At 38.0% G+C, this 13,489-nt stretch overlaps 1 protein-coding gene across 2 annotated transcripts in view; it reads right to left on the bottom strand.

Annotated features, from left to right (window-relative positions):
• TMEM2 (transmembrane protein 2) overlaps positions 1-13,489 on the bottom strand; it is an 88,552-nt gene that overhangs the window by 17,066 nt on the left and 57,997 nt on the right. For both annotated transcript variants that reach the window (XM_018562273.1, XM_018562275.1), the window contains exons 14-18: positions 12,500-12,631; positions 10,014-10,049; positions 6,326-6,481; positions 4,972-5,149; positions 1,204-1,419 (exon numbers count right to left, since the gene is read on the bottom strand). In XM_018562273.1, the coding sequence (XP_018417775.1) occupies positions 1,204-1,419; positions 4,972-5,149; positions 6,326-6,481; positions 10,014-10,049; positions 12,500-12,631 (718 nt within the window). The remainder of the gene's footprint in view (positions 1-1,203; positions 1,420-4,971; positions 5,150-6,325; positions 6,482-10,013; positions 10,050-12,499; positions 12,632-13,489) is intronic.

Raw genomic sequence — 13,489 nt, 5'->3', positions numbered from 1 at the left:
TTTATGTACCAGTTAGTGAGAACAGTTAGTGCTTAGCCCAGTAATAACAGACACATGATCCATAGTTTCATGTAGCTTACATAACCCACGTAAACTAGAAAAATTCTAGGAAATGCTAATGATGCTGCAAGTCACCAGACACAGATGGGATTTGGAAAAATGTGTCTGCCTTTACAATAGTTTGACATTATGAGTTAATGAGAAGTCACTAAAATTACAAACCTTTTTTGCTGGATTCAGCCATTATGATTAGTTCACCTTATAAGAGACATAAATGAGACCATTTCCACATGTAAATACTAATTTGCTGTAACATTTTTCCTCCCGCGGCTTATTACATTTCATACATAGTTCAATTTTAATATGAATTAGCTTGTCAGTGCTTGTTCAACATTAAAAAGGAAAACAATTTAAATCATATCGGAACGATTTAAACTAGGCATGACTGCCACATTGTACACTCCTTTTATTTCTTTTACTTCTGTAATATTCACTTCTTTTCTTCTACACTATTAAAGTAGAACTAAAGCCAATTTTATTTGTCATTTTGGAAAGGGTAAGGGAGGGTTATAGTGCCTGTCAGTTTTTTTTTGCTATATCTGTGTCTGTGTCTTTTGCTATCTGTGAGCTTTCCCTTCCTTAGACAGTGGTCACCAGAATTAATGTCTACTGAAAGATTTCCTTTCAATTCCTATTCTGGTAACAACTGCAAATTTTGGATTTCCTTTCAATTTCAGTCACATGGTCAGTGACTCTCCATAATGGGGACACAGCTAGCAATAACAACCTGACAGGTGTTCTAATCCCTCTCCACTCTTTCCAAAACAAAAAAAAAGTTTTTAAAGTGCAGTTGCACTTTAAATATGTACAGACTCATAAAAGCAAACACATAGTAAACATATGCATGCTACTTTTTAAACTACTCCTACCCACACTTTAACATGTGGGCTTCTATTGTTGATCTCATTCTGAGAATGCTTATTAACTGGTGGTCTCTGGCCCTCAATACTATGACCAGAAAGAAGCAAGCAGCATGTAAAGTCAGAGTGAAGTCAGAACACCTAGTTTGCATACTGTTGGAGTCAGATAACAATAAGATTATTCAAACTACTGGATCAACATTTCAGATTACCAATGACCACCTATATGTTCACCATGTGCAAGGAATACAGATTTGATCAAAAAATAAAAAAATTCTCTGACCTGTGCATATGTTCCACTACAGATAACGCCATTCCATTCTGTGATATTTATACATTTAGGGTGTCTGATCAAATAATTATCCATTCGGGCCAAAAAAGTATTATTATAGTTTGTAACAGACCCATCCACGTCATGGAAAATAGAATTTTTATCTCCATCCAGATCACCTGTTTCGAACCAGGGTCCAGGCTGTCCAAAAAATGCTCTCAATGAAACCTGAAAAAATAATAATAATAAATGGATTTCCTGCAGGTGGCATAGGTAGCAGACATCTTAGCTTAGACATATGTTTAGCTTTAAGGAGGTATGCAGTGAATAGATATTTCAACTCACCAAACAGCTTAATTATTCCTGACCAGAGGGCTTGCTATGGGGTGAGGGGGTGCACATTTTTCATTATTATATGTTGCATAATTTTAACACTGCAGCACTTGTTATTAAAAAAAATGAATGTGCTTTCCTTATTAACCAAATTCCAGTTGTCAGTTTCCATAGAAAAATAAACCTGACTGGATGCTATGGTTAACACCTCTATTTTCCCTTTTGCTACAGTTTTTATAAGTTCTCTACACTTAACTAAAAACACATTTTAAAAAGGGATCACCAAGACTTATGTAGTAAGTGAAAAGAATAGAACTTTTAAAAAGATCAAGTCTGCTTACTCAAAACATAAGTTATAACAGATATACGATTTTCACTTTAAGTGAAGACGTGTTATTGACCTCCATTAGCGTCTAATATTGGAAAAGCTTTAAAAATACAAAGTAAGCACTGCTATAACCAAGGGACACACTGTCTGTAGTACTACAAAATTCAACAATAAATTTAAAGAAAAAATCACGGACACTTTCCAATAGCGAAAAGAGACCTTTTTTTGAACGGTAATTTATTCTTGTCCAGCACAAGGTTTTTATTTAGCCAGTTATGAACAATGTGAACTCATCTCTTCAATAAATTATAAAACATATACAGATGCAGCTTGTGCTAAGAAATTATTGTGTTTTGAGCCAAAGAAATTACAGGCAGAGCCAATATGTTAACAACAGAAAATAATTTAGTTCTATTCTGTCTACACTACATCCTCAAATCAAAACGAAGTCCTAAATATGATAAAACTGCAGGATGAGATTTGACAAACCAGTGCTAAACCAGAGTTAAAACAACTTATGCTCTTGTATTCTTTCAAAAAATGAATGTAATCCTTCAGAACTAGGAACATAGTCTTTCCTCCCAATACAGGTACAACCCTGATCCAACTAAACCCATTTCTGCTCCAGGGCCATTGTCGTTTTTGCAAAACCTGTCATTCAGAGGTCCCCTCATTGTAATTGTTTGAAGCGGCAAACTTCAATGGTTTACGAACATTGCAACAATATGCTGTGCTTACCTATTGCTTGACCCCACCCCTCACCCCCCGTAACATATTGCATGACTGCTTTCTACCTGCCTAGCCTCCTTATCAATGTCAGATGTTTTGTGAATTTCACCATATTTAAATAACCAAATTAGCCATGATCAAACCTTCTAAGGCATCAACACTGCGCAACCAATTCAGTCATTAAAAAATGCCTTCACGCTTGTTGCTGGATAATTTAATCTATTACAGTGAATACAGGAGGAAAATCGAAGCTCTGTTACTTTGTAAGAGCTGAAAATACTCTGCAGGGAGACCCAGCTGCTGATATTCCACAGTATAAGACAATTTGGCTAGGTGTAACCTTTAATCTCACTAAAGATTTCTTAAGTATGCAGAAGCACAGCTAAGATAGATTTTGTCTCTTTCCCCTACTAGCAGAGAAGCAACATTTGGCACTTCTACGTTTTAACTTATGGAAAGAATTAATAAACTGAAAATTTGTCTACTGCCGGCCCTAATATAAAGGTCCTTTTATGCTGATGATCCCTAAATCCACAAAGGTTTTGGATTGCATTCCCCACTCACATCAATTATAAAATCAAGTTTGAACTACAAAGACAAGCGGTAAGATAACTTCTTATGTCTCACGTGGTTTGCATGTCTTTATTAAACCAATCTTGTATAATAGCCTGTTGTGATTTTAGGAATGCAAAGGGATTGCAGTTAGAAAACAATAGCGCATTCATAGCGCTTCAAAATTGAATGAAACTAGATGACTAATTGTACACAACAGGTATCATTTTGCTTGGATAACTTTAGCAACATTCAGAAAGACATTCTGAAAAGTATTCCAATATCATTCTAATATCAATGTGTACACACAGGGCATCATCTATTTTCAGTAAGGCTGCTCCCAACACTGGTTACAGGAGTACACCATTTACAATAATACTGTTCATGATGCTATATGTCCTTCAGTCAGGAAGTGAGGCAGGCTCTATCTGACTTGCTGCAGCTTTCTAATGCACAATGTGAGAAGGCTCATGGTGTGCAGTAAAATCAGATTGAGCAATTTCAGTACAGGAGAGGAGCCTATATATCTGCGCAGAACGGACGCTGAAGATGGAGTTCAGCTATAAATATGCAGGCCATGCTAGATCATTCTGGCAACTCTGAAGCAAATATCTTACAACAGGCATTCCCAACATATCCAATAAGCTGCTGGATGTTTTGGAGGTTGCAGGCAGTTACTGAAAGTTGAAATACCACTGTTGGGTAAACTAATCAGTTAATGGTCACTTTGTGCTGTAATGAGGAAAGTTGCAGTGTCTGCATCCTTTAAGTAGTAATAAGCCCTTAGTTTTTTGGTTATCTCACAAAAAAAATAATTTCTATTTTAAGGGATGGCTAATCTGTTATTTGTATCTTAGTACAGACTTCTGGGAAAACCATTCAGCCAATCAAAGAAGCAAGAATTGACATTTCTGCATTCTGTACACGTTCTGTAAATGAATGATTGTACATGGCTGCCACTGCTATCCTAAAATAAAAATCTTGTTTATGTTTGGCTCTGGATAAAGATTATATGTGAGTACCTACTGTTTCAAGAAGGAAATAACGGTTCTTCTCGGTAACTGAGTGGCTCTTTTATTTCTTTTTGCCCACCTCATCAACTTCTTAACCACTTGCTGACGAGCATACGCACATATGTGGTCTCACGGAGGTGGGCCTTCTTCCATGAGGCAGCATATATGCTGCGCTGTGTTTATGCTGAAAGCAGCAGCAGCATGCCCCCAGCAAGGAGACTGAGCTGTCACAGACACCGGCTACACATCACATGATCACTGATTTAGCCTGTGATTGGCTATCACAGTGATCACTAGCTGTAGAACCCTCCGCCATTTCTTTCTCCTCTGCGGAAAATATTACTGTGAAGACATGGTCATCAGTTTATGGGTTATGTGTGTATTGAATTACTATTACGGGTACAAACAAATAATGCACACATATGTTGTATCGCCATGAACGTCAAGAGTAGGAGAAGTTATTTTGGGTTTTTTAATGGCAATAAATATACAGCTAAAGGTTCAAACTAATAAAGGCCCATTAAGGTATAACTCACCTGCATACACCAGTTGCAAAGATATGTGCAGTTTTACTATCACACGCCATAGTTGCAAAACTGGGTTCATGTATTAAGGTTCGTTTTACTCTACGTCATTAAGGTATTAATAGATGCTCTTATCACTTAAATACATACAATCAAAAATTCTTTACACTGAGGCATTTTATTCCATCAGAGTTCAAACATGGCTTTGAACAACACTGAAATCATATTCACAAGAATGCTACCCTGGCTAGGCTAGTGGGCAAAAAAACAAACAAACATACATATACAAAAGTTTACTTACATTGGCACCAAACTTAAGAAAGGAGACATTATTTCTTGGAGTAAGCTGCCATGGATTTTTCATTAGGAATCCAATAGCACTGGTAAATCTGTCAGGAGTTGGCACAAAGTTTTTGAAGGTGCACTTTGTAAGGCGAATTGGTCCATCATAAATCTGAAATCCTCTGATTGGAAAAGTCCTAAAAGTGAGCAGTTGAAATTAAAAATTGTTATGAATTTAGTATTCAGCAAATAATCTATGCACAGGGTAATATTGATCTGATCACTCTCTGGAGAGCAGCCTTTTCCAGCGACTATAGATTTTCTAAATATAAGCCAACTCATCACACCACTTACTCGGATATGTCACCTCCCCACTGATTGAAATAAGACACTATGAACAGTTCTCCACAGGATGAAAGAAGTTCTGACATAACTGAAATAGATGCAAACAGAGCAAAGGCCTAAAGGAAACACGTATGACCACATACACCAAATCAGTGAATTATAACACAGGCCAGCATTCTCCTTCAAGGCTTAGTTCTGAGTGGGCAGGAATATTATCCATACATACACCTATCTTAACGTAAACAAATTATCAAAGAAAAATTTACTTTGGCCAGAGTATAATGAAATAAACTCAGACAATTGAGGGCCCACCTTCTAAAAGTAAGTCAGGAGTGGACTACACTAGAAATGTATCTGCAGTGATCTGGATGTAATGACATCAGCTTATCTTAATAGTGAGCACTTTTCAATTTAGTCAGAAGGGGACCTCCCCCTCACTTTTCAATAAGAGGTTTCCTGTTGCATTGCGCCGCTGTATAATGTACTATATTGCACACCACACTTTTTTTTTTACTTCCACCGTGCCAAGCTTGCTCCTGTGATGGACTACAATCTCAATAGAAACTAGTAGTCCATCACTGGAGCCTTTTTTTTTTATCCGATTAACCGATTAATCGAACTTAATAATCGGCCAACTAATCGATTATGAAAATAATCGTTAGCTGCAGCCCTAATTCATTGCATACATATCAATTTTATGGTGACTGGAGGTACAGTATGTACCAACTAACATTTTCTGTAAACCTTTTACATCTCATCAGCCTCATTATAGAATATTATTAGGCATATTTTATCCCAAAAGTGTAATATTTTACTCTCTAAAGTATTAAAAACATATAGAACCTCATAATTGGACCCACAGTATTGAAGGTCTTGCTAAAATTGCAACTCAAACATTTGTTAAAAGGCCATCATTTACACTCTGATTAAATGTTTTATGAAACTGCATGATCTGGTGCACACAGTATTAACATTTCCACAAATCTACATAGCTCAATCTTGAGTCTTGTGTACTGCTAAAAATGTACCTGTTCCGAGGAAGTGTGCGATTTCTATTATAGACGCCGCCAGTCCCCCAGTATTTGTTTTGGCCTCCTTGAAATCCAAAATTTCTGCTTTCTCCAATAAACAGAGATTCAGAGACTTCCTGGCTGGATCCTTCATCCTTCGGAAAGCTTCCATCACTGTGGAAAATTGAAGAATTACCATTTTAGCCTAAAAGTCTGAGATGGTCTGCATACTACATGGATCACGAGCATTAGCCATTTGTTTTCTAAAATAAAACGAAAACAAAGATTTAATGCAAAATGTATTGTACAAATATATTTTTGGCTAAAGGGATTGCAATATCTGCAGATCACCAGCATTTTTACTGAATATTTGCTGTAAAGACACCAAACACAGAACAAGGCCTCTGAAAAGGGTTCACTAGTGTTGTCAGCGGCATATTCTCTTTAGTGACATAGGCCGTTTGAATAAAAGGGACATATTGTAAGCACCCCTAATGGTGATCTTGCTAGATAGTGTGGCCTGCATGTAAATGTGTAGAAAAATCTAAACTTTATATGGCACGCACAATAAAAAAAATGTATATGTGATATACAAATATCAGACTGCAGTGCAGTATATATTTTTTCATTTGCTGCCTAGTTGGTAAGTGTGCTGGGTAATATTTGTTTTGTGTTTGTTCTGTGCAAAGCCCTTCTATGTGCACTTTACTTTAAAAAAGCTAGTTATAAATTAATTTGTGCAGTTGCCATTTCTTAGCTTGCTGGATTTGATGTGGGGACACACGGGGGGTCTTTAGCTTCCATTGTGATGTTCTGGTATGTCCATGTGCCTTCAAGGAGGAATGTGCTACCTCCAGGTATGCCTGCCCTTAATGTATCCATTGCTATACTCTACATGCTTTAACCCCTTCGTGACGGGAGACGTACACTGTACGTCCAGCCACAAAGGGACCAAATGACTCGTCACGTACACTGTACGTGACGAGTTATTTGCTGCACTAGAAGGCTGCTAACCGCTGAGAATCAGCGGTTACCTTTCAGTAATAGATGTCTAACTATCTAGAGATCCATTACTGAAAGGGTTAACCTTTTTCAGACACCCGATACCTTAATATCGGGTGTCTGAGAGTCACAGCAAAGCAGAGACACATGTCGTCTTTTGCCGGCATTCTGACAGCTCGTATAGATCGAGAGATATCTCTCTCAAGCTATACTGGCTTTTTTTTTTTTAATCTTTTGACTTTCAAGAATAGATACAAAATGTTATGTATTAGACACATAATGTATCTATTCTTGAAAGTAGAATGTTTAAGTTTTCTGAAACATTCACTGACAGCTGAATCCTGAACTGCTGCAGGATCAGTGTCACTAACTTATTATCGGCTGTTCTGAAGTTTGAAGCAGCCTGATAATAAAAAAAATGTATTAATTTATCAAGCAGTAATAGTGAGATTAATTCACAATGACTGCCTGATATAATTAAATAAATAAAATTTGTCAGTATAAAAAAAGTGAAAAGTGTAAATAAATTAAAAAAAATAGTGAAAAGTGTAAAAAAAATTAAAATAAGGGACAAATAAATGAATGTATGTATTGCATTTTTTTTTAGCTGTGCTGGTTTTGTTAAAAAAAAATACTACAAATCAAAACTGGGAAAAAAAGTTTTTTTTTACGTTTTTTCCTCTTTTTTTAATTTGTATTTGTCCTAAGTGAGGCGTTAGACACACATATGTGATATAAATATATAGCCCTATCTGTCCTCTAAAAAACAATATATAATATGTGTGGGTGCACTTTGTAAGAAAGTATATTACTGACGTGGAAGAATCACACAGCAAAAATGTCAAAAGTGTGTCAGTCATTTACGAACAGAAACCAAAAACAAGCTCAGTCATGAAGGGGTTAAGAAGAGAAGTCTTGTTAGATACATGAAGAACTATTACCAAACTATGAGATTCTTCACAGAATCAACTGATGGTTTCCTCAAATTGCAATGTGGTTATGTAAGATGCAAATAGCACTCAGGTTTCACTTTAAAGCAATTTTTTGTGTGTGCAGATTTTGTAATATTACATTTAAAAGGTACCACCCATGTTATCCTACTTATGAACAAGCTGAATTCATAGTTGATCTCAAAAGTTGCCAAAATAGCAACTAAAACAAACACTGACATAATTCCAGACTAGATGTTCAATATTTTGAGGTTTTTAAATCAAGCAATTGAGATACACACAAACCAATCCAAGTTTCTAGCAATTATAGTCAACTAGTTTGCGCTCCGAGTATGTCATTTCATATCTGAATAGCTCTATAGAACACTTCTATTACCATTCCCAGAAAAGTATGATACATATGATTAAGCAATGCATAAACAGGTCCTGATGCAGAAGATTTCTCAGAAATAGTATGAAACAATTGGTTCTACAAGCTTTTGTGAAACCCATCATGAGAATGTCCTGGCCACACTGTTTGTATAGTAAGAGAGAGAGAGAGAGAAGAGTCTTTTCATTCTAACATAAACCTTCCTAACGCTAGAAAGCTGGAGACTTACACATTCAGTCTGGCAAATTTCCCAGACCATTGCTAAATTAACCAAAATAATCTGAGGATAAATACCTTCCGTATGTGTTTGTTATATTCTGAGTCATTCAAGACTAGCAGGGGAATCAGCTTCTGCTAGCTTTGCCCTTGACTCGTTTAACCTCTCACCAATTTCTTATGGGCTTAATCCACAGACAGCCTTATACATTATTGTTCTTTCAAGAGCAGTGAGGATATATACAAAGCAGTAATCCACAGCAGCCAGAATTTAGTATTTTTGCTTTTAGATCAGTGAAAATGATCTCTAATTAGCTACATCGATTTGTATATCATCTGTGTATAAATGTCCAAGCATCAGCAGTTCTTCAAAAGACTATCCATGTTCTTATTTATGCATTTTGAGGACATAGTGCATGTAGTGGTCTACACACATTGCGACTATTCACACAAAAAGAACAAGGTGTGCCAAGAAGAATGTCTGTTGTAGTCAAAGACCATCATTTGCCATAGCAGGAGCTTCCATTAAACCAACTACTTGGGGTTGCCATAGACAAAAAGTGCTCTATGTAAAAAGAGTTATACCGTTGCCAGAGCTTAGAAAACTACAAGGTTCAGAATGGCCATACAGGGCAATACAAGAGGCACATATTTCACCTAGGACAGTGGGCAGCCTGCTATTGGCCTCTCTATAGAGTACACCTCTGTTCAGACCATGAACATTGATCTATTTACATATTGTGAACAAACAGTAACATTTAAGCAGGCCCTTACTGACCTATGTAGCTACAGGAACTGTGGAGAATATATATCTTCAAGGTTCATAACAGGAACTTTGAAATCACCTCTACTCTTTATTTTTCTGGCAGCAGAGACTTGACAGCCTGTCATCCATCTAATGTAAACATATAGCAGGTGCTGTAAGGTGTTAGAAACTGAATGAACCTCTGTGTATGATCTTTAAGGATTTATTACTTCACAGTACCTGCAACTACAGAGGTCAATGAGGGACTTGTTTAGGCTACTGCAAAAATAAAATAAACAATTTAAAGTTTCTATCACCTGCCCATCAAGATAACAGTCACTTAAAATGTATTGTTAATTTTATAATCACTTGTGAACTTTCTCAACAAAGTTAAAACATAGGTTTTAATCATAATGCACTGACCTGGCAAATGTAAGGCCAATTCCATTGTCAGAAAACCTGCCAAGAGGAAAAAAATATGAATGTGATAATATAACAATGATTAGTTTTATGATTCCACACATTTAAATAACCATAAATAATATCCACATATTAAATCTTTGTGGCCAATACAAATCAGAGTTTCTGCAATGTGTGCATGCTATGAGTGCCTTATTATTTCATTATTATAGTCTTGGACCTATAACTATGAAACTAGTGAACCCAACAACTGTGTAATACATAACCAACAGAAAAATAGAAGTGTTTATTAAGCTAATTGCAAAATTTGGTAACCCAATAGCTACCATTAATAAATTAATTGAAAACAACACAGCAAGATTTAATCTGATTGGTTGTCTTGAGTAAAAACACTGTTCACATAGTCATTGCATTCTTTCTTTATTTAAAGTTGATACATTAAAAGAACGTTAAAAAAAAAAAAAGCATAATAAACAGGGTTATGGGAATTTTTACATTTAGCAGGAAGTTAGGATTTATCCAATTGCCAGTATTTTTTTTACCCTCTTACAGAAAATTAGCCTATGCTTGTATGGTTTGTTGTTTGCCTTTTTCTGGATCAAAAACAAAACACACACATGTAAAACTTATGTCTGTTTATTTTTTTCAACCTTATCAACTATTTAAAGTACATGTAAAGTTTCCTGTGCGTCTGTAACCCCCTAGTTTATTTATCAGGATCTCAACTGCGGAGGTGTGTAACATCAACAGTATGACACACAGCCAGGAGTAGGGGTAGGAATAACGGCTATTCAGTATGAATTCCAGGCGTCTCTCTCAGACTGAGTTACGGAGAGTTAGGAATTGCTAACATCATACACCGGTTTAATATAGGTAGCTGAGGAGTATATCAATGGTGTAAGATCAACCGGCCCCTGGGGGGAATGTAAGGTATATATGTGAGGTGAGAGTCTCTATTAACTGGTGCAACTGACTACAGGTAAGTATTCCTACAGGTGGTTGATCCAGTTCCCATGGTTAGAGGGTAAGGTAGTCCATAATATATAGCCAGTAGTACACAGCCTTAAGTAGTTGTTGAACATTCAGACAGGAGTCACATAATAGTAGGTACTTTTAGCTTAGGAGTAAACACAGTCCACCAGGCAGTCCGTAATGACTGCAGAATACTTGCGGTTTTGAGGTCAATCTAGGAGTTCCTAAAGTGGGGGAGCCCGATCCTTGAGGATGAAGGTGTAGTCACAGGGTCCTCCGGTAGTCCCGAGGAACGATTGTAACGCTGTGTGTAGCTCCTTCCCCACATATATTGGGTCTGAGGTTGTGCGGGGCGGAGTCTAGTGACGGCCGTTGCGTTCCATCCTGGAGCGCAAGCCGTGACCGTAGTCATAGCCGCAGAGACGTTGCGTTCCACCAAGGAACGCAATCCGCGGTATCATTACAGCGTCAGTCTAACAGGATTTAAATCCAGTTACTGTGTGATGCATAAGGCCAATAAATTAACAAACAAACTTATCTAACGTTCCTTGAGTCTGCCAAATCCTCCATTTGTGTCTCACATGCTCCCCCTCCCAGACACTGCAGCCAAAAGTGGGAGGGTTTCAGTAGCACAGTCAGTTCTGCCAATCCAGAAAGCAGTGGGCAGGGCTGGGTGTGGCCAACTCATGAATGACAAGCTACAGACTTATGAATCGGCAGTGACAATGCTGATTCACACGCCCCCCTGCAACATCTTCTCATCCTACTGTAGTGCAAACAGGCCCAGTGAGAGATCATTGTTCTACTTTAAATAGTCTGCATATGTGGACACATGTTTTTCATTTGTTCACTGTAGTTGTGCTTTTACTGATTCATATGCTTTAATTATTTGTTTTAATAGTGATTAGCAAGTGAGTGAAACATTTCTGCATAATAATGTTTGTTCCACTTACAATCATCCAGAGGTAAATTACATAGATGGAAAATATTTTACTGACACTTCATTAAAATGTATCTAAAGCCAACATCCAAATGTAATATATTGCAGCTTACCAGTCCTTAGATGTGCATTGGTTTTAACATCCCTTTCTCCTTTATTTGTCACCTAGTAATCATTTTGGGTACAAACTGTCTGTCCCTAGGTGACAACACTCACTCACTGTACTTTATCCATGGAGGAGCAGCGTCGTCACCCTAAGACAAAGTATGTTTGGACAGGGAGGTGTTCTGTAGTACAGAGGTAAACTGGACAGGACTAAAAACTATTCAAGGTAATACTGCAGACTGCAAGGGAATGTGTGAGTCAACTGAATTTCTGGGATTTTTGCACTCATAGAACAGATATTAAATATGCTTTCAAATGGTGTATTTATCCCACCAAAGGGGGCAAATAAAACAACTACATCATTAAGATTTAAAATAACTTGAAGCTTAGTGTACATGTCCCCTATTCACAGTTTACTTACAGGTTAACTGCAGCTACTGTAGCATGTTAAGGAATGTTAAGGCATACATACCCAGAGTTATGGATGATAATGTCACCGCCTCTCACCCAAGCACCATGATCATTGTTTTTGAAGGCAACAAGACTGTCAATTACAGCAGCAACCCTGGGCTTCAGTGGATCAGCATCCACATGGGGGCGAAATCTATCAAGAGGAAAGAATTCACTAAAAATTGTAATAAAACTTGAGTAGCATGTAAACTTTCACAGGTGGCATTGCAATAAATTCTATTACTAATTTAGGGCAAATGCCCAGCCAACCAAAGTTTTAAAGGAGAATTATGGGTAAAGTGAAATGCACTCATCCTCATTGTTCGAGCCGACATGTGACACTGCAGCTGATACATGTCAGCTCTATTGATCAAGAACTGAGCGATCACATACCACTGATCGCTCAGTTCACAATCTTCTCCCTGCAGAAACCGGTGACTGTCAGTCTAGGTTTACACCTAGACACCTAGGATTGCCGCGCGGTCAGGATTCGCTGTGAACCAATCTCGCTGTGGGTGCCATTATTTTCTAATGGCACCCCAGTTGCGCCGGGCGAATTGCGCAGTTTTTTGCTGCGATTCTGCCTGTGCTTCCGAACACAGCACATGTGCCTTTTCCCTGCGGTTGCCGACTGATGCCACCGCATTGAAATCAATGGGGCCGCACGGCAATCGCTGCGTGCATTGTGCAGGACCGCGCAATCCTGTGCGTCCCGGGTATCATGTAGTGTAGTGCAGGTGTGAACCTAGCCTCAATCACCGCTCCTCACAGGGATTCTTCCTTCCCCGCTCCATTCCTCCACTGCTGACTGGAGGGACAGATAGGGTAAGGGGCGGGCACACCTGGCTCTGGCTTTAGATAGGGAGAGCCAGCTGCCAATCAGGCAATGGGGTGGATCCCAGCAATATTGTCTGGATCTCTTCTGGCTGCTGCACGGCTCTGCGGTGTCAGCATATAGTGGGCGATAGAGCACTATATGTTGAGTTTTGGGTCACAGGAGGACATTAGTTAA

The sequence above is a fragment of the Nanorana parkeri genome, unplaced genomic scaffold (genome assembly GCF_000935625.1).
Source record: "Nanorana parkeri isolate BGI_ZX_2015 unplaced genomic scaffold, ASM93562v1 scaffold569, whole genome shotgun sequence".
Taxonomy (NCBI): Eukaryota; Metazoa; Chordata; class Amphibia; order Anura; family Dicroglossidae; genus Nanorana; species Nanorana parkeri.
This window is presented reverse-complemented; position numbering and strand designations above follow the sequence as displayed.